Here is a 20,314-nt window from a genome sequence, read left to right as displayed (position 1 = left end):
TAATAAACACTACTTGACAGCTATTACACTATGGGACTGCTCCATCTTAAAGCATTTAATGAGCTAGTTCAGAGGGACCAGAGGACATTCCTAGACCTACAGCTAAAGGAAGGTGCGTACTGAACAGCAAGATACTCAAAATAATAAAGATACTTTGGCATAAACCCCTGTCCTCCATACTAAGCCCAGGCAGCCAGTCAGGTTGGGGGTCAGGATCCCTACCTGTTCGCTGGAGCTGGGATGGGAGCCACTTCCTCTTTCTTCTTCTCTTCTCCTCCCACCCACTGGTAGTGGCTTGGGTTACTGCACCTGACCAGACACTGTCAGATTCCTCCCTCCCTACCCAGACGTATGCAATTAACATGTTGAAAAATGAATGTGTTAATTTTGTTTTCAGTTAATCACAGGCATTAACTGTGATTAATTGACAGCCCTAGTTTAAACCTGAAAGTTACCCATGCCCCATGCTGCAAAAGAAGGCAAAAAAATCCCAGGGTGTCTAATAATTTGACCTAGGAGAAAATTCCTTCTTAACCCCAAATATAGTGAGATGCAGAAGCCAGATACCTGGGAAAGAATTCTCTGTAGTAACTCGGAGCCCTCCCCAGCGAATGTCCCATCACTGGTGTCAAGGTTTATCTGTCTATGACAACTGGCTATTGGAGATATTTGTTACTAGCAGTAGCAGACTGGCTACATGCCATTGTTGGCAGTTGCATCATACCATCCCCTCCATAAACCTATCAATCTCAGTCTTGAAGCTAGTTAGGTTTTTTGCCCCCATTACTCTCATTAGAAAGCTGTTCTAGAACTTCAATCCTCTGATGGTTAGAAAACTGTCTAATTTCAAGCCTAAACTTATTGATGGCCATTTTATATCTATTTGTTCTTGTGACCACTTAAATGGTGCTTCACTTAAATAACTCCTTTCCCTCGCTGGTATTTATCCCTCTGATGTATTTATAGAGTCAATCATAGCTCTTCCCAGCCTTCTTTTGGTTAAGTTAAGCAAGCCAAGCTGTTTGAGTCTCCTCTCAAAAGGTAGGTTTTCCATTCCTCTGATCATCCAAGTAGCTCTTCTCTGCACCTGTTCCAGTTTGAATTCATCTTTCTTGAACATGAGAGACAAGAATTGCACACCGTATTTCAGATGAGGTCTCACCAGTGCCTTGTATAATGACATTAACACTTACCTGTCTCTACTGGAAATACCTCTCCAGATGCATCCTAGGATCACAGTTGCATCACATTAGTGGTTCATAGTCATCCTGTGATCAACCAATACACCATTTCTTTCTCTTCCTCTGTGACTTCCAACTGATAAGTCCACATCTTACTGCAAAAAATTCTTGGTGTTAATCCCTAAATGCACAACTTTGCACTATTAATTTTCATCCTCCTTCAAATATTCCAGTTTTCAAGGTCATCAGACCTTCTTGTATGATATTCTGGTCCTCCTCCATATTGGCAATACCTCCCAAATTTGTGTCATCCACAAATGTTATCAACACATTCCTACTTTTTGTGCCAAGGTCATTAATAAAAATGTCTAATAAGATTGGTCCCAAGACTGATCCTTGAGGAACTCTACTAGTAACCTTCCTCCAGCCTGACAGTTCACCTTTCAGTATGACCTGTTGTAGTTTCCCCTTTAGCCAGTTGCTTATCCACCTTTCAGTTCTCATATTAATCCCCATCTTCTCCAATGTAAGTAATAATTTCTCATGGGGAACTGTATCAAATGCCATACTGAAATTCAGGTAGATTAGATCTACTGCATTTCCTTTGTCTAAAAAGTCAGTTATCTTCTCAATAAGGAGATCAGGTTGGTCTGGCACAATCTACCTTTTGTAAAACCATGTTGTATTTTATCCCAATTACTGTGTTCCTCTGTGTTCTTAACTACTTTCTCTTTCAAAATTTGTTCCAAGACCTTGCAAGACTTCCTACTGTGCGTAATCTCATCAAAGACAACAGGGCTAATTAGGGTAGTAAACATTACACCTATTAATTGTTATTTTAATGATAAATATGAACCTTCAGCAGGCTAATTAAAAGTTATAATCTCTCTTTCTCTCTCATCCTTTCAATTTTTGATTTATCTTATCTTATCCCTGAGTAGGCTAATAGTTAATTGGAAACATAGGGGCTGATCAAAATCTCATCCAAAGACTTCTAGTCACTTCGTTTGGTCTGGGTTAGGCCAATAAGGGCAGTAGGCAACTGGCAATTATATGCAAAACCATCTTTTAGGTATATCCAACTGAATACAGTGAAACTCCAATTTTTCAAGATTTAGACTAAGATTTTCAAAACTCACTATCAATTTTTGCATCCGATGAAGTGGGTATTCACCCACGAAAGCTCATGCTCCAATACGTCTGTTAGTCTATAAGGTGCCACAGGACTCTTTGCTGCTTTTACAGATCCAGACTAACACGGCTACCCCTTTGATAAAATCTATTTTTGGTGCATCAACATTTGATAGCCCAAATGAGACACTATTAAGGATCATGATTTCAGAAGATAGGTGCTCAGCATTTTCTGAAAATGTAGGCCCTTACATGGTGTTTCAAGTTGGGCACCCAAACCATTAGACAGTTGGAAATCTTAGCCTTAAACTGCAATGTTCATGATCCTTCTGCTTCTCATGAAGACAGTAAAATTGTGTGTACGTGAGTGTAGCTTGTAATTCTTCAGTAAGAACTATGTATATTTTGGAGCCTTTTTTTTTAAGTTGTTCACTGTTGAATAAAATAGACTGATGAAGAACCTGTGAGTGTCAACAGTTGTTTCACTTGGCACAGAGAGGGTTTTACTGCTGCTGTAAAACTCGTAATGCGTTTTAACAGATTGAAAATCAAAAGCTGTGAAAAAAATGTTTGGGCATTGAATTTTTAAACAAATTTGGAAGTGATTTGAAACTACAGTCATATTAAAGCTTGATTTTCACTGTTTAAAATAAAAATCCAAGCCAGTTTCATCTCAGCTTGTGACAACACTATCAGTGTTTACAACAAAGCCAGGTGGTTTGCATTGCTACTATTGAAGTAAATTGTAAGAATGTTATGTTTGTCTGATTCTCTAAGGCAATGGTTTCTTTAGTAGAAAGATCCCATATCCTTAGAGAATGACATGGAAAAAATCCAGACCCACAAACCACAATTTCTAGTCTGTGGTTATGCTGGGATACAAAGGGAAATTACAAAATTTAAAGGGAGCTGAGGAAAGGCCTCTACAAGATGTTCTCATTGGATACATGCACAGATCCTATGTAGTATTTTTAGTAGTATAACAATGTTTGAGGATCTAGCCTAATTCTAGGATGTGTTGGCTGATATTTGTTAAGGTAATTCATGGCTTTAACAGATGGAGCTTTTTTATTGTTGTGTGGGAGTATATTTGGAATTTTGTGTTTCCAATGTATTTATGCTTTTTTGTGGAAACATTGTTTCCCATATGATAGCTGCTGGACTGCAGTTCATTAAACTATTTTTACTGCTGGTTGGAAAATACTTTTCTCCATGGAAAATTTAAACTTTAAAAAGAGACTGGGCATTTATATAGATGACTTGCCCCGCTCTTTCTCTGCCCTCTCTTTATTTTAAATCTTGTTTCCCATATGATATCTGCTGGACTACAGTTCATTAAAATATTTTTAGTGCTGGTTGGAAAACACTCTTCTCCATGGAAAATTTAAACTTTTTTGTCAAAAACCTAAAACTTTTTGATTTTCAGCTGAAAAATCAAAACTTTTGGAGAAAGCAGACACTTTCTGCAAAAACTTTCATTCAATCAAAAACCAAAATGTTTTAGGTTTTTGACAAAAAAGTTTAAATTTTCCATGGAGAAGAGTGTTTTCCAACCAGCACTAAAAATATTTTAATGAACTGTAGTCCAGCAGATATCATATGGGAAACAACGGGTTTGCAGATTTTGTATTTTCTGTATGAAAAGTTATGTCATAGCTACAATTTTTCAGATAACTCACTTCATTGACTTTAGAATCCACTGAAATATTTTGGATTCTAAATACAGAACCAGACCCTTTGCGGGTTTCAAGTTCTATTTGTGACTGCCCAGTGCAACTTCTTATACTGGTTCAACTTTCTGGTTCTCCCATGGCTCTAAGATGATAGCATACACACACTGTACTTGTGTGTTGTGTGAACTAGCTGCACAAAGCTGGTGCAGTTTTAGAAAGGGATCTGTGACAGAAAATCTGAGGGTGTGTAAACATTGATTCTCTTGAAGTACCCCCCACACACACACACATCTTACTTGTGTATCATATAAACTACCTACTAAACCTGCTCTTAAGAAAGGTTTAAAATGAAGAGCAGGCAGAGAAAGGTACTTAATTCCCATTGAAAGTCAAAGGCCCAACTCATTTAAATGCTTTTAATAATTGCAAGAGACACCTGTCTGCTTCTTTAGGGGCATAAATACCTTTAAAAATCTGGTCCTACATCATTTAGGGACTTTTGAAAATGTTACCCTGTATTTCTTATCCACAGACATCAGAGAAATGTATTTCATGGAGTACCATAGATCAATGCAAACCAAATTTTATTTCATGAGGGTAAGCCTAGTGATAGACCCTTAAATGACACTTAGATCATAATATGAGAAGGAATTATTAAAGGCCATTATATCAGTAACAAAAACAGGGTGGAGAAGGGGTGCAGAGGGGTAGAGGATTAGGAAGGAATCCTATTTATTGCTGAAAGAGTCTTTTCTTCCTTTTTAAATGTCATCAGTCTTGCTTTCTTGTTTCTTGTCCTATGTTCCTTTCATGCGTGGGTGGGGGAGGGTGCAGGGGTGTAGGTGGGCGTGCTGAATATTCAACAGGAACAGCTGTTGGATGACCCTGACAGATGGCCTCATAAGTTGTATGTGTTTTTCCTTGCCTGTGCATTGAGGTCTTGACAATAAGCAGACACAGAGTCCCGGAGTTGTTCATGACTCATTTTTCATATAACTATTAGTTCTAGTCTGGAGTCATTTCTATATACATTCATAGTCAAAGCTGCATGTTCTTCAGGAATTAAACCCCAAAGACAAAAACTAAATTATATCCAGAGAAGACCTAATAGAATATAATTTCTTACTTAATTCATATTCATAGCTGCATTGTGTGATTTGTGCTTTTTCTATTTATATTTTTTTCAGAAGATTAACCTTTGCCAATCATTGGGGCCAGATTCTAACATCCTTCCTCATGTGAATTAGCTGCTTGCTCCTCAAGTGTGGTCCCACTGACTTCATTGAGACTGCATGTGGAGTAAGGTGGTACTCCGCTTGAACAAGGGCTCCACAATCTGGTCCTTCATGACTAGCCTTGTCTACACTTGCAGCAGCACGCAGCTACCCACCACAGTGAAAGGCAGGCTGTGTCCACTGTGGTGTGTAGCAACATGCAGTAGTGACAGGCTCCAGTAGGGAGGTGCCAGAGCCATTCTCCACTGCCTCTACACTCCTAGAGCCTTGTCCTACTGCCGGAGCCTTTCACTGCAGTGGTGAAAGGCTCTGGCAGCAAGACACTACACTGCTAAAAATAGCAGCATAGCACATGGCGGCACTGTAGAGAGACGTGTAAGGTATATACCCTAGGGTTCAGTCATGTAGGGCATTCTACTCTGATCTACTCGCCTAAGTTGTGCCTCGCTGTCTACACTGCTATTTATACCCATGCTCGCTGGGCTTGCAGCATCTATATTCTGTCACCACACATGTAGAATTAACCTTAACCAGCATGGGTTCCTCTATGGTCAGCTCTGTTTACCTGTGGGAAGCTTCATCAATTCATCAATCTCCCTTCTGGTGCCTGAGCAAAAATTGTGAACACATAGTCATAATTTTATAATGCAGATCTTTACAGTATGACTTGAACAGGCATAAAATACACCTATCTAACCATACTGGTGGCTTTCTACTTTGCTTTTTCCTTTTTTCCTACATCTCACATGTCTTCAACATATTGCCGGTCAGTGTACCTCAACTCTTGTAAAGATACTGTAAATACATTGCTATGAAAACATTATTATATTAATCCGTATAATCTTTCTGGCTCAAATATTGAGCAATATTTGTCCAGGTTTTAGTTTTTCTTGGTGTGCTGTTTGTAAAGACTAGACAGTGGGGGTTTTCCCCGCTTTCCTGATGCTTTCAGACTTGGCATTCACTGGCATGAATTGATGTCTGGCCTCCACAACAGTGAAGAGTAATTGGAGTTGTTCATGATAGATTCCCCCTTTTCAGTTAGAATTTCTCTCTGTCAATTAACATTACTGTCCTCCCAATAAAAGGAGGGTAGATGGATAGGGCTGTACTGCAGCATGTAGCCACAATTCCACCCCATTGCCAGAGCCTTTCCCTGCTGCCAGAGACTTTCACTGTAGCATGTAGCTACATGTACTTTACAAGCCACTGTAAGTGTAGATGTAGTTTTAGGCCACTGTAGAGCTTCCTGGACTTCCAGTGACACTTTTCCCAAAGGCCACAACCCTTCCTCTACATCTTTTGCAGAGGCTAGTGCTAAGAGTGGTGCTCACTCTGTACAGAGTCTTTGCGCTCCTGTAGTACTAGGACTCCCAGTATGCTCAGCTCCTGCACTGAGAGTGCAAGAGGTGGAGATTCTTACTGTGGTGATTCTCTCCCTTTTCACACACTCACAGGCCCCTGGCTCTAGGTGTGGGGAGCCTGATGGTCACGAGGCCTAGGTACTTTTAAAAATAATTTGGCATGGAATAAAATATCACTTTGTAATGGTAAATAAACATATTTTTCCAGACTTTTTTTAGCCAATTTCTCCAAAGCAAGTCCTTTTCTTATAAGCATAATAAAACTTGTTGCACTTGGTTTGCATTATACAGCCAAATAGAAATAAAATCAAGGATAAAGAAAATCTTTACTTTTCACAATATTAATTTTATTATTTTAAAATGAGTTGGCAGAATAGTTAATATGAGATTGAGAACTCATATGTATTAATTTGCTCTTGTCTCTCTTTTCTAGGAGCTTGAGTTGCCAAAGGATCACCCTACATAAAAATCTGTTTTTCTCTTTTGTTTGCAACTCCATCGTTACAATAATTTGGCTGGCGGCAGTTGTCAACAACCAACAGTTAGTTGGAACTAATCCAGTAAGTGAAAGTGGATTTGGCTGCACTGTTGATTTGTGTGGAAAGAAATTTAGTGATGGAAAGTATTAATAAATTAGATATCATTAGTTCATGACATCAAAGCTAACATGTTTGAATTGCAGTAAGAATTTATTCATTTTTTTAAATAATGCAACAGATGTCTGGTCAGTTTGGCCAGCTGGGGTTTGTGAGGGCAGGGGAGTTCAAAATCACATGGATCTTTATTAAATAGATAGTATTGGACTACATTTCTGATTTCAGTTTGGTATTGTGTGTCATACAGATAGATCTCTTGTATTCTTACACAATACTAAAACAATGTCAGGAAAGCAGTATGATCTGGAAGAATGATTTAAATGAATCTATACCAGGGCTGAAGTTGTCCTGGGGTTGGCAGTCAAGAAGTCTTGAGTTCTAAAGCTGCCTCTGTTACTTGCTTTCTTTGTGGCTTTTGTTCCGCCCTCCCCCACCCCCCCTTTCAAGTTGGATAATAACACTTCACTATCTCCTGGGAATGCAGGGCAGCTAGCGAGGCTTATGTAGAGAGGGCTAGATTGTGGCACCCTTGTTCATTTCGGAACACTTACATAAAAAGTCCTGGTCCTTTTCAATACTCAAAAATATTTTAATTTAAATAACGTCAAGTACAATATTGTTTAACCTTGCATTTCACTCCTTAGCAGTAACAACTAGAGAATTTACTGGTTAGCGTACAGTAGATACCATTTTTTCTGCTGGGTGGTCTTAGTTATGATATTTCTGGTATTTACTCTAAGGCTAGCTATAAATTAAAATAGTTCTGTCATGTGCTGCTGCCTGCTTAGCTTATCAAGGGAATGATTATTCTGAGCAATCCCATGAATCCAAGCTTAGGCCTGGTCTACGCTATGATTTTAGGTCGAATTTAGCAGTGTTACCTCAATTTAACCCTGTACTCATCCACATGACGAAGCCCTTTTTTTCGACTTAAAGGGCTCTTAAAATCGATTTCTTTACTCCACCTCTGACGAGGGGATTAGCACTGAAATTCGCCTTGCTGGGTCGAATTTGGGGTAGTGTGGACGCAATTGATGGTATTGGCCTCTGGGAGCTATCCCAGAGTGCTCCATTGTGACCGCTCTGGACAGCGCTCTCAACTCAGATGCACTGGCCAGGTAAACAGGAAAAGGACCGCAAACTTCTGAATTTCATTTCCTGTTTGGCCAGCGTGGCGAACTGATCAGCACAGGTGACCATGCAGAGTTCATCAGCATGATGTGCATGTTGTTGGGGCACATTGCCCGGCCTGTACTTTGTGAGAAGTCTATGTCCAAGTTTATGTCCTCATCACTCTCCTCACCGCGCTGCTGTCGCCTCCTTGCCTGATTTTGCTTTTGCAGGTTCTGGTTCTGCATATACTCCAGGATAATGTGTGTGGATAGTGCTCATAATTGCTGCTGTGATCTGAGCGGGCTCCATGATCCCAGTGCTATGGCGTCTGTGCTGAAAAAAGGCGCAAAATGATTGTCTGCCGTTGCTCTGACGGAGGGAGGGGCGAGTGACGACATGGCTTTCAGGGAATTAAAATCAACAAAAGGGGTGGCTTTGCATCAAGGAGAAACACAAACAACTGTCACAGAGAATGGCCCCCTCAAAGATTGAACTCAAAACCCTGGGTTTAGCAATCTGTTGATTTAACGGAGGGAGGAGCAAATGAATACAAAACAAATTGGGTCTATTTCTTGTTTTGATCCACTCCATCTATCTTTTACATCTTAGGCTGGCAGCAGACTGTGAAGTAAGACTGCTAGCCATCATCATCTCCTGGGTGTTCAACAGAAGATGCTGCATTACGATTGCTAGCCATCGTCATCTCCTGGCTGCTCACCAGAAGATGGTGCAATACGACTGCTAGCCATCGTCATCTCCTGGGTGCTCGGCAGAAGATGGAAATGACCTGGCTGAGTCACTCCCATATCTGCCCAGGTGCCCCTGACCAACCTCACTGAGGTCAGCTAAAAGAGCACCCAGGAGTACGACGACAACAGCTACCAGTCGTCATGCACCATCTGCTGCCAAAAGACAATGAGCTGCTGCTGTGTAGCACTGCAGTCCCACGTCTGCCAGCACCCAGGAGATGTGTGGTGACACTGAGCTGAGCGGACGCCATACTTGCCATGGTATGGTGTCTGCACAGGTAACCCAGGAAAAAAGGCGCGAAATAATTGTCTGCCGTTGCTTTCACAGAGGAAGGGAGAGAGGGGGGCCTGACAACATGTACCCAGAACCACCTGCGACACTGTTTTTGCCCCATCAGGCATTGGGGTCTCAACCCAGAATTCCAATGGGCGGCAAAGACTGCAGGAACTGTGGGATAGCTACCCACAGTGCAATGCTCCGGAAGTCGATGTTAGCCTCGGTACTGTGGACGCAGTCCGCTGACTTAATGCACTTAGAGCATTTTGTGTGGGGACACACACAATCAACTGTATAAAAACGATTTCTAAAAAAACGACTTCTATAAATTCGACCTAATTTAGTGTAGACATACTCTCAGATGGGTTTTTTCCAGTGGACAGGAGAGGTACTGGTTTCTAAAACATTTAGGCTTTTGCTTGGACTATTTCAAAAGAATTTAAGATTATGCTCCAGAACTAAATAAATATAAATTCATAGATAGTGACTGGCTTTCCTGTCACATGCTTGCACTGGTGCAACTCCAATGTTATTAGTGAAATGATCCAGATTCAGACTGGTGTTGGGGAACTTGGCTTTGTAAGGTTACAGCAGGAAAATGTGCATGGGCCTGATTTTGATAGCATTCACATTGGTGTAGCTTAGTAGAAGTAGACTAGTGTAACTATGTGAGAGGAAAATTAGACCCTGTTAGACTCTTGGTTTAGTTCTGAAATATAGGATTAAGTTTTGTAGAAATGACTGGGGCAAAAGTCTAAACAGCCTAAGAGCTATTAAGGAGGTGAATCTCCTCCTTTCACTGAGGAGAGTGCATGCACTGTTTCCACTGGAGTTGCTGGTGTAACTGAGAGGATAATGTGGCCTAATCAAAGGATCTTCTTCCCAAATATATCACTTACCATCAGATACTTTTCACAAAGCTTTGAGGAATCTTTATTTATCTGAATTGATGAATTTACATCAGTGTTGGCAACATGAGGATCCTCTGAGGGGAAAACCTCATCATTTAAAAAAAATTCCCTATGCCCACCATGTTCTCCATGGTGCTGGAGGCCTTCAGCCTCCATCCCCCAAATCAAGTCAGTTAATAAAACTACAGTCTCCTTTGTGGAGTCATCCAGATGTCACAATTTGAGTTCTGCCTTATGAATATCAAAGCAAAATTTATAGAAAAGCAGAGTGACAAAATAAGTAATGCTTCCCTCTTGCCATTGAATCTCTCTGGAACCATTGCAAACTAATTATTCAAGCTGTATTCTTTGTTTTTTCCACAGGTTAGTTGCAAAGTATATCAGTTCATTTACTTGTATTTAACTGGTTGCCATTACTTCTGGATGCTCTGTGAAGGCATTTATCTGCATACTCTCATTGTGGTGGCTGTCTTTGCAGAGAAACAACACTTGATGTGGTATTATCTTCTCGGCTGGGGTATGTAATTCCATAAGTTGTTCTCTTTAAAAACAAAAAACAAACTGTTTCCTCAAGATTTTTTTTTTGCGGGGGGGGACCATCATTTTTAATTTAAATCTATAAAACTAATACTGTCAGGGCCAGTGCAACCATTTAGGCAAACTAGGCGGGCGCCTAGTTGTTGGGGGCGCCTAAAAGCCCCCTCAGGCAAGGAGGTGGAGTGGAGGTGAGCTGGCGCGGGGGAGGGCTGCCCACAGTAACCGGGGGGGGGGGCACAGGGGAACCACTCCTCGCCCCAGATCACCTCCACTCTGCCTCCTCCGCTGAGCACACAGCCCTCTAAGTCTCCTCCAATCTGCACCGCAAGCCTGGGAGGGGAGGAGAATTAGAGCGGCCCTGGCATGCTCAGCGGAGGAGGCAGAGCCAAGGTGAGCTGGGGTGGGCTTCCCAGGCGGGGTTAGCTGCTGCAGAGAGGGAGGCTCCCCAGGCAGGGTTAGCTGCCGTGGCGGGGGGGAGTCTCCCTGGGCGAGGTTAGCTGCCACGTGGGGTGGGGGTGGCAGGCTCCCCAGGAGGGGGGCTGGGTTAGCTGCCATGGGAGGGCGGGGTTAGCTGGGTGGGGTGGTGGCGCAAGGTGGAAGTTTTGCCTAGGGCGCGAAACTTCCTTGCACCGGCCCTGAATACTGTATATGCGAGTACTTCAGCATGTGTATCAGATCAATTTTGTTTCTCTGAAATTCAATATGTCCTTACTGTTTTAGCAAAGCTTTTTTCACATACCTCTGTCTTTGCTAAAAGACAGATTATGTACTGGAGAAGTCAGGAAGTGACTCCTCCTTTGCATAAAGAAAAGCGCCTCTTATTATGAAGAGACAATAAGAAGTAATTATTCATTGTTTCTCATCTTGAAGATGTTTATACAGGAATGAATGTTTGTTTTCAGAGATGTCTCACCATGCCTAGGGTGGAGGAGGGTCAAAACTGAATTGGGGAAGGCCAAGCATTTGTTTTTCCAGAGGTTCCGCTTGACCTGTATTGTTCACAAAGCAAATAGAGAATTACTGTAGGTAAAGAGCTTACGTAAAGAACAATAGCAAAGACCACAAACTGAACATGACAGATTAAGGCAGTGTGGGATAGCGCTTTCACAAAAGTCAGGACTCAGGCTTCTGGCTGTATTTGCACAAAGCTTTTAGGCCAAAATTTTCTGAAGTGACTAGTGATTTTGTGTGCTTCAGCTTTTTGGTTGCTCATCTTGAGACACATTCAAGAGACCTGATTTTGAGAGCATAGGTGCTCGGCAGTTTCTGAAAATCAGGCCCTCAGATTGGGCACCGAAAATCACTGTTCAAAATGTAGGTAATTAGGGATTCAATAAAGTATTTTAAACCTCTTTTCTGGTAGTTTTATTTTTATATACTCAGGTACATATACTATAGATCACTAAAAATGATTCTAGAGTCATTTTAATTAACCCTGTTGAGACTGTGAACTTTTATGCATATCCCATTAAGTATTAATATAGCTTTCAGCCTGGAAAATGTCAGTAAGATTGGAGTTGTACTTTTTTAAAATGCCTTTTTGTTTACAATTTGACATAAGATTTATTTATATAGACAAGTACAAATTTCCTAATAATACAACATGCTGGACTACATTTCTGTATGACAGGACAGACATTGGACCAGATCAAATGATGTTTTGCTGTATAGTGCTATATGGTTTTGCAACACATAGCATGGTGGAAGTGAAAAAATGTAAGACTCCCAAGGCTGATGCAAATATTGGTTTCCTAGTTATTTTCCATGTACTAGAAACCAACAAAACACACAGAAAACAAGCAAAACATAACCATTAAAATTGCACACCTGTTCATACTGCTGTATGTACAAAAACACCAATGAATCAGGGCCGCCCAGAGGGGGGGGCAAGAGGGGCAATTTGCCCCAGGCCCCGAGCCCCACAGGGGCCCCCATCAGAGTTTTTCGGGGCCCCCGGAGCGGGGTCCTTCACTCGCTCTGGGGGGCCCGGAAAACTCTTGCGGGGCCGGGCGCAGGAGCTTCTTCTGCTCCCGGTCTTCGCCGGCGGGGGGTCCTTCCGCTCCAGGGCGGAAGGAACCCCCCGCTGGCGAATTACCGCCGAAGACGTAGCGGGACCCGCCGCCAAAGTGCAGCTCGGTCTTCGGCGGTAATTCAGCAGCGGGGGGGCCCTTCCCTTCCGGGACCCGCCGCCGAAGTGCTCCGAAGACCCGCGGCGGGGCCCCCCTCCGCCGCAGAATTACTGCCGAAGACCGAGCTGCACTTCGGCGGCGGGTCCCGCTTCGGCAGTAATTCGGCGGCGGCGGGGGGGGGGGCTGCCGCGGGTCTTCGGGGCACTTCGGCGGCGGGTCCCGGAACGGAAGGGCCCCCCGCCGCCGAAGACCCCGGGCCCCCAGAATCCTCTGTGCGGCCCTGCAATGAATTAGAATTTGTCTAACAATCTGCACAGAATTGCACGAATAGAAGGAAACATGCCTAAAAAGGAGCATTAATTTTCAAGTGTGAGAATGAAAATAGATGAAAAATGTTGTTACATTAACGTAGCTGGTCTGATTTTAAATGTTCAGTCTGTCTTCCTACTCAGGGCCCCCATCCAGCAGAGCTTTAAGCATGTGCTTCATTTTACAAAGTTAATGGGTCGACTCACTTGCTTAAATGTTTTGCTGGACTATTACTCAGGATTAGATTTTTCAGCACAGATGCTTACTACATCAGGCCTTACTCTGGAAAAATCTCATTCAAATCAAAAAGTACCTGAAATCACGTATATCTGTGCACCTATTACCCCCCACCCCCGTCCAGATTTTTTACATTTGCTGTCTGGTCACCCTAGGCATGCAGGATGAAATTAGGTTTATTATGTGTATTTGTTCATTATGTTTAAAACTTACCGATTGCCATTTTAACAGTTCCTTGTTTGATAAAGTCAGAATTAATCTTTGAATTAGGCTGATTTATAAATTTGCTGTTCTCAGGATTCCCACTGATCCCTGCCTGCATACACGCTGTAGCAAGAATTATGTATTTCAATGACAAGTAAGTAAAATCTCAGCTTTTGTTTCTAAAAATGTAACATTTTCTTTCAAAGAGAGATGGAAATTAATAAAAAGCCCAAATGGTTATTCTTTCCATTTTCTCCACAGTTGCTGGATCAGTTCTGAAACTCATCTGCTGTACATTATCCATGGGCCTATTTGTGCTGCTTTAGTGGTAGGCATTTTTCATGTGATCATTTGTTTTTTCTTGTTGATTTCCTGATTGTTCCTAGTCTTTTTACAGAATTGGTAGGGTCAATATCTCTCACCACAAAAATGGTGTGCCTGTGAAGACAAGAGGACAGATTCACTAATGGTTTAAGTGCAAAACACCAGTGAATGTATATTACAGGTCCCCTTCTGTGTCCAATCAACAGGATAGAGTATGTTACAGCCCTCAGCTACAGAATTTTCAAGCTGGGACAAAAAATTGGATGATTTAGTTAGGGATTGGTCCTACTTTGAGCAGGGGTTGGACTAGATGACCTCCTGAAGTCCCTTCCAACTCTGATTATCTATTATTCTATTCTATGATTCTATGATTAAAGAAAGATTTTCTATTTTATATATACATATACAAGCACAGCTATCTTGGCAATTAATAACTATAAAAAATGCATGTAAAAGCTCTGCTAAACTGTTATCCCTTGGTAGTATCATTTTATAAATTAACCTGAACATGTCAATGACTGTACACATTAAAATAATTCCCTTTAGTATAAGATAATCAGAAAACTTGGACTGGCTGAACTCAGCAAAATTAGCATGTAAAAACACACCGACTTTAATTTTTCATATCACTTTCCAATTCGCACAAGGCAGTTTTGTTAAAAGTTAATAAATTGAACACTATTTTGGTAAATAGTTCAAAATTGCCCTGAGGCTGAAATTGTATCTATTGGCATGTCATCTTTGTACAGCCAGCCAGTCGGTGATACCTCATAATGTTAATGAAGCGCATCAGCGACTGAACCTTTAATGCTTATTATGATCAGTTTATTCACTTTGTTGTTAGCTGGTTTGGCCTGGGCCTTTGTTCAACTTTCGTTCAAATTTTGTAATGTAGAGACTTTCATACAGAAAAGACAAACAAAAAGCTGGCGTATTTAAATAGGCCAACACTGAGTGCTTTTTGTAAGTCCGCTCCCACTGAAGTCTAGGGGAGTTTTGCAATTGATTTCACTAGACTGGCACTGAGCATGTCTGAAAATCCCACCCTCTAAATCCATTTACTTTTCATGCATTGCTTTATTTATTTATTTATTCATTCTTTTTTTGATAATCATCAAAGATATTTATGCGAAGTGGAGGGAGGTTCTAGACCCTCACAGTCTTTCTTCTTTTGATGCCTGCTTTGAAGCCATTTGTTCTCATATTATAACCACTTTAAATTCCCACTTCAGTGTCACAAATGCATGACATCACAATTACTTTCATGAAATTACTGCAGGACATAAACTCAATAGCCATCATTATGGACCCAACTCTCACTGACTGGTGCAAAAAAAATTATACTGGGGAAAATGCAATTTGTCACTTTCTCCATGAAAATGACTGAACCTTTTTGACTCCAACATTCCAGAAAACATTCTCTCCTAGACCAAGAATGAATCTGACAGATTTCAGCCAGGAAGGAAAAAAGATTGAAAATATTATAAACAACTGAAAATTATCCCTTGGAATGGAAACATTGGTCCCACTTTAACCTGGGCCGGCTCCAACAGTGGACCTGATTCGATACCCACTAAAGTCAATGAAAATTATATCAAGCCCTCTAGACATTGTTACCTGCTCTGCCTACATTTAATTTCAGTTTTCTGCCAACTAAAATAAGAAAATAGGATTTCTTCTGCCTCCCCCACCCCCAACCTCCTAGGGCAGAATCCTGAACCCATTTCTCAGCCTATTATCTTAGCTGTTGAGAAAAGTTTGCTGAGGAGGCCCATGGGGTAGATAGATGCTGTGGTACTCATGCCCCCTTTACAGGGTGATTAGCTAGTGAATTAATGTAGTTGAGATTAATCCCTCACACTCCAAACCCTCTCCATAATGAAGCACATTGTGTTCCTCTGGAACTGTGATCCGTGACCAGTGGGGCATGGACCCCTGCAGAGATTCCCTGTATCCTGCCTTCCTCTACCCTGACAATCAGGTCTTCCATACCTGTGGGCTGGAAAGTACTTGGGATTTGGTATTTCCTCTAGTCTGAAAACCAGTTCTAAATCCATCTAACCTTTCCTCTCCCCAACATATACAGAAGGTGAAATCCCAGCTCAATTAACGCCAGTAAGAGGTTTGCCATTGACTTCAATAGGGCCAGGATTGCACCCAGAGAATGCATGTTACTCTATTTTATATTAATATACTACTATTTCTTTAATCCAGAATTGTCCAGTCACAGAGATGTCACGTACATAACTATGCTGTCAGTACTAAGGCTGAGACGTCATTTGTATCTGCCTTAGTTTACACATTTGAGCTCTGAGTTTCATGACAACTAGCACACCTTTCAGGGTCTGGCCTCATTTGCCAAATTTCATATCTTCCTCCCTCCCCTGCACCTCCAACCAATCAATATCAAAGCTACACAGCACAAAGTACCTGATCCAAAGCCTATTGAAAGCAATGTCAAGAATCCCATTGATTTCAATGGACTCTGGGTCAGGCCCAAACTGCCCATTGTTGTTCCCATTAAAGTCAACAATAAATATGCTCTTTGATTTCAATGACAGCAATATCAGGCGCAAAATATGTTTGAGGCTTGCAAATCAATATGTCCAGCTGTTTTTATTTATTTAAATATTTGTACAGCTTTAATATTGCTGCATGAATGTTTAATGAAAAGTAGGTTGAAAATGTGGCTCTTATTCTCAGTATATGTTTTCTGGGCACTGAGGCAGGAAAAAAATATGGATGCAGAGATGATGAACGGGGTTGTAAATCTTGCCCATGACATGTGCAAAATGAAAGAGATCCTTTTTGAAAGGGTTACTGTACTTTCCCATCCTGATAATAGTTAGATGTTATATACTGATTAAAAAAAGACAAGTCAGGGATAAAGACGGAAGACTAAAGGCATGTGCTTTGTCTGTATACGCAGAACCCTCATGGCTGAAGCAGTTTGACTGCCAAGCCGATTTCCACACTTAACTAAGCATGACCTGCTTTAGTACAACTGTAAGCAACAATATTAAACTATAAACAAGATAACTAGGGGAAAGTGTTTTCTCCTTGTAGGACCAACATCTTAAAGACCCCCAGCTGGGATTTTCAGAGGAGGAGTCAATGGGACATGGGTTCCTAACTCCCTTAGGCGGCTTTGAAAGTCCCCCCCTCCATAAAGTTAACAAGAATGCTTTTAGAAGCCATGTTATTATGTAATTGTGATCAAATCTAGGCCTAAGAAAGGAGCAGCTATAATTTGTATATCTTGACTGGAGTTGTCACTAGTTGCTCAGTGAGTTGCAAATGTTTGCCTGAAGAGTCATGAATAAAGAACTAGCAGGGGAATGGGGAAATGGAGGCCGATGTCAGTTTCTCCAACTGAGGAGAATCATTGATCAGAATGGAAAAAAAGAACAGCAGTAGTTTTTAATTTAAGTAAAAGCAGTTTTGACTTCAGCTATATTAACAAATGGTTTTTTCTATTCTAAAGTTTTCATTTCTGCCACTGAAAAGGACAGATTTTTTTTATTTCTACCACTCTATAAGTAGGATCATGTTACAATAGATTAGTGTATTTTTTCCCTGACAGTTCTTTAAATAAGACTGAAGACCACAATTCGGCAAGGTAGCTAACAAGACGAGGTAGAATCAGACGGTATGTAACTTTAACATGAGAGGCAGTATGGTCCAATGGATGGGGCACTGGACTGAAACTCATGAGTCCAACCTTATGTTTCTACCTTTGCCACTGACTTGCTGTGCGACCTTGGGCATTTCCCTTCTATGTATAGCTATTTCCCCTCCCAACCTTTGTCTGACTTGACTTGTGTAAGCTCTGGGAGGCAGGGACTATTTCTTCCCATGAGTTTGCACTGTACCTACCCCAATGGGACTCCAAACTCAGATGGGTCTTGTAGTCATTACCATAATATATATAATAATCATACACATGTGAGTAGTCCCATTGATGTCAATGGGACTATCTGTGCTTAAAATTTTGCATGTGCTAAAGTAATTTCCTAAATCAGGACCTGCTTTTGCTAATTTGGTAAGAAATCAGGCCATCACAATCTCTCAGTTTTAGCATTTTGGAAAAAGTCTCTATTACTAGCAAAAGAGATTACTGCATATTTCTGCTGCTCCTTTTCTCGGGTCTGCACTCTACTTTGCCACATCACTAAACCCATTTATCTGATTCATTTGTTCTAATATCTCCACTACTTAGCCTTGCAAATTGTGTGAATGTGTTATGGTGGGAAAGTGGCATATTATATTTTAAAAAATGAAATACAAACATTAATAAGATTTTATGAACGAAATAGTTCTGTTATGAGCTACTCACCTTTAACTTTTGTGAATTTGGTGTTTAATTAATATTTTGTACTAATTCAGTCAAATTGCCAAAGCTTCACAGATATGTAAACTACAAGTTTCAGAGAACCATTTTGTATTAAAGTAATAGATCTAAGTGAGAGAGCTTAAAATTAGCAATGAAGGAAGGACATATTGTTGGAATGTACAATAGGAAGTTAGATGAGGATGGTAGGCTGCCTAAATAAATCCCTTGGGAAAGAATCAGAAAACCTTGATTGCCTAAACAAAGCTAAAAGGTAGTTGCTAGTTTCCAGCAGAAACTCATGCAGAAGTTTCCTATGTAAAGCAGTTTCCTATTAAATTGATTTAAATAGCTCATAAGTGGAATATAAATAACATAGCACATCCACCTAATACCATGTTGCTGGAACCATAAACAGCTGTTTATCATGAGCCCATAATTTACGTGACAGGAATGCTGTTGTATACAGGTTGTTTGACATTGCTAACCAGGAGACAACTTTATTATAGTGAGACAAAAAAGCTCTATACCCTAGAGGAGGAAGTCCTGCTTGTTGTAGAAAGGAGAGCATTCACTTGTACGGGTGCCTTCCCCTATTCCTTGCATTGGCACACCTGCTGGGAGATCTTCCACATCGCCCCACACTGTTAAAAACTATATCTAGACCAAGTTCTTAAATATGGGATCCTATACGGGTAATGGCTATCTGCACCAGTCTGTCTCTCGTTGTTCAGAGAGATGGGATTGCCATACAGACCTCACCCATGAGTCTCGGGTGATGATTAACTTGGTGCCTCTTCTTCAGGGGGAAAATAATACCAATGTAGAGAACTAAGATTGGAAAGCTCCTTTTGTCCCTAAACAACTTTATACTAGGGAAGTTAATCAATGGTTTGGCCAAGGAGGCTACTGTTTGGAGGCAAGTGCCCTCAGCCAGACGTACTGCTGTCTTTAAAAGGACTTATCCCATAGGCAGGAAGGAGAGTCATTACCTCTGCCCCTTACAACGTGTCTGAGATTAAGAAAACTGCTGCCATTATACAATGATACATGAAAATTCAATGCAAAGTTGTCAGTTTTATCCTCTTCTCTGACCTCATTTATTTGTTTACCTGGCTGTGCTTATACTGTGAGCTCATCTTCCATGTCTGTGACACTACCACAAATAAATAAACAACAACAATAAACAGTTATATATTTGTCACACTTGCATCTTCTAATGGTTTATTTGCACACTTATTGTTTTTAATTAGATTTAGGGCACATGCTTGTAAACTAGATCACAAGTGGTTTGTTCATTCACTTTGAAACATATTGAAATGTTAGCAAGAAAAGGTTTTACTGGGAGAGGTAAAGAGGAACTCAAATTATCCTTGACTTCAGCAAAATTTATGGTTGCTCATTACTTTTTGGGATCACTCCTTAACAACGTAGCAAAGGCCCACATCCTCAAAGGTCAATGGGAGATCTGTGGGAGTTAGGCATCTAAATGCCTTTGAAAATCTGGTCCAAATTACTGAAATATGCTCTTATCACTTTGTGCTAGATGGTAAAATAACATGGAGAGTACCATCAGACCATTGTAGCTAATAGAAATGTCATTTAATTTACACTACTAGTGAATAATCTGAGTATTTGTCACTTTGTCTATGCCTTTAAGTTATAACAGGATATTCCATGGGTCTACTGTAAAAATGGTCAAGAAATACTTTTTTTTTCTTATAAAAAGTTTTGACTACAATTTTAAAAAATAATTTGTCCAAATTTTTCTTTCAAATGTTTTGGATTCTCATTGAAAAATTAAAACTGACAACAGAATGTTTTCCCAGTTTTTGGCTTTTTTGACTGATGAAAACTAGTGGAGAGGGGAATCCTTGGGGTTTTTTTTGGGGGGGGTACTCAATGAAAACCCAAACATTTTTGATGAAAAATGAAATTTTGTTCTTGAAAATTTCCATACATTTCATGTTGAAAAAAGTTTTGATCAAAGATTTTTGATCAGCTCTAGATAAAA

At 40.7% G+C, this 20,314-nt stretch overlaps 1 protein-coding gene and 1 long non-coding RNA gene across 2 annotated transcripts in view; one reads left to right on the top strand and one right to left on the bottom strand.

Moving 5' to 3' along the window:
• CALCRL (calcitonin receptor like receptor) overlaps positions 1 to 20,314 on the top strand; it is a 98,787-nt gene that overhangs the window by 65,599 nt on the left and 12,874 nt on the right. Inside the window, exons 8-11 of the mRNA XM_045033133.1 lie at positions 7,018 to 7,144; positions 10,594 to 10,747; positions 13,740 to 13,800; positions 13,908 to 13,974. Of these exons, the coding sequence (XP_044889068.1) occupies positions 7,018 to 7,144; positions 10,594 to 10,747; positions 13,740 to 13,800; positions 13,908 to 13,974 (409 nt within the window). The remainder of the gene's footprint in view (positions 1 to 7,017; positions 7,145 to 10,593; positions 10,748 to 13,739; positions 13,801 to 13,907; positions 13,975 to 20,314) is intronic.
• LOC123378882 lies at positions 10,131 to 13,748 on the bottom strand. Its single transcript, XR_006582776.1, has 3 exons — positions 13,656 to 13,748; positions 11,681 to 11,756; positions 10,131 to 10,771 (listed from the first exon to the last, which is right to left on the bottom strand). It is a non-coding gene; the product is annotated as an uncharacterized LOC123378882 (long non-coding RNA).

This window comes from Mauremys mutica, chromosome 10 (assembly GCF_020497125.1).
Source record: "Mauremys mutica isolate MM-2020 ecotype Southern chromosome 10, ASM2049712v1, whole genome shotgun sequence".
Lineage (NCBI taxonomy): Eukaryota > Metazoa > Chordata > Testudines > Geoemydidae > Mauremys > Mauremys mutica.
The sequence above is the reverse complement of the archived record's forward strand: the minus strand, read 5'-3'. Positions and strand labels throughout refer to the sequence as shown.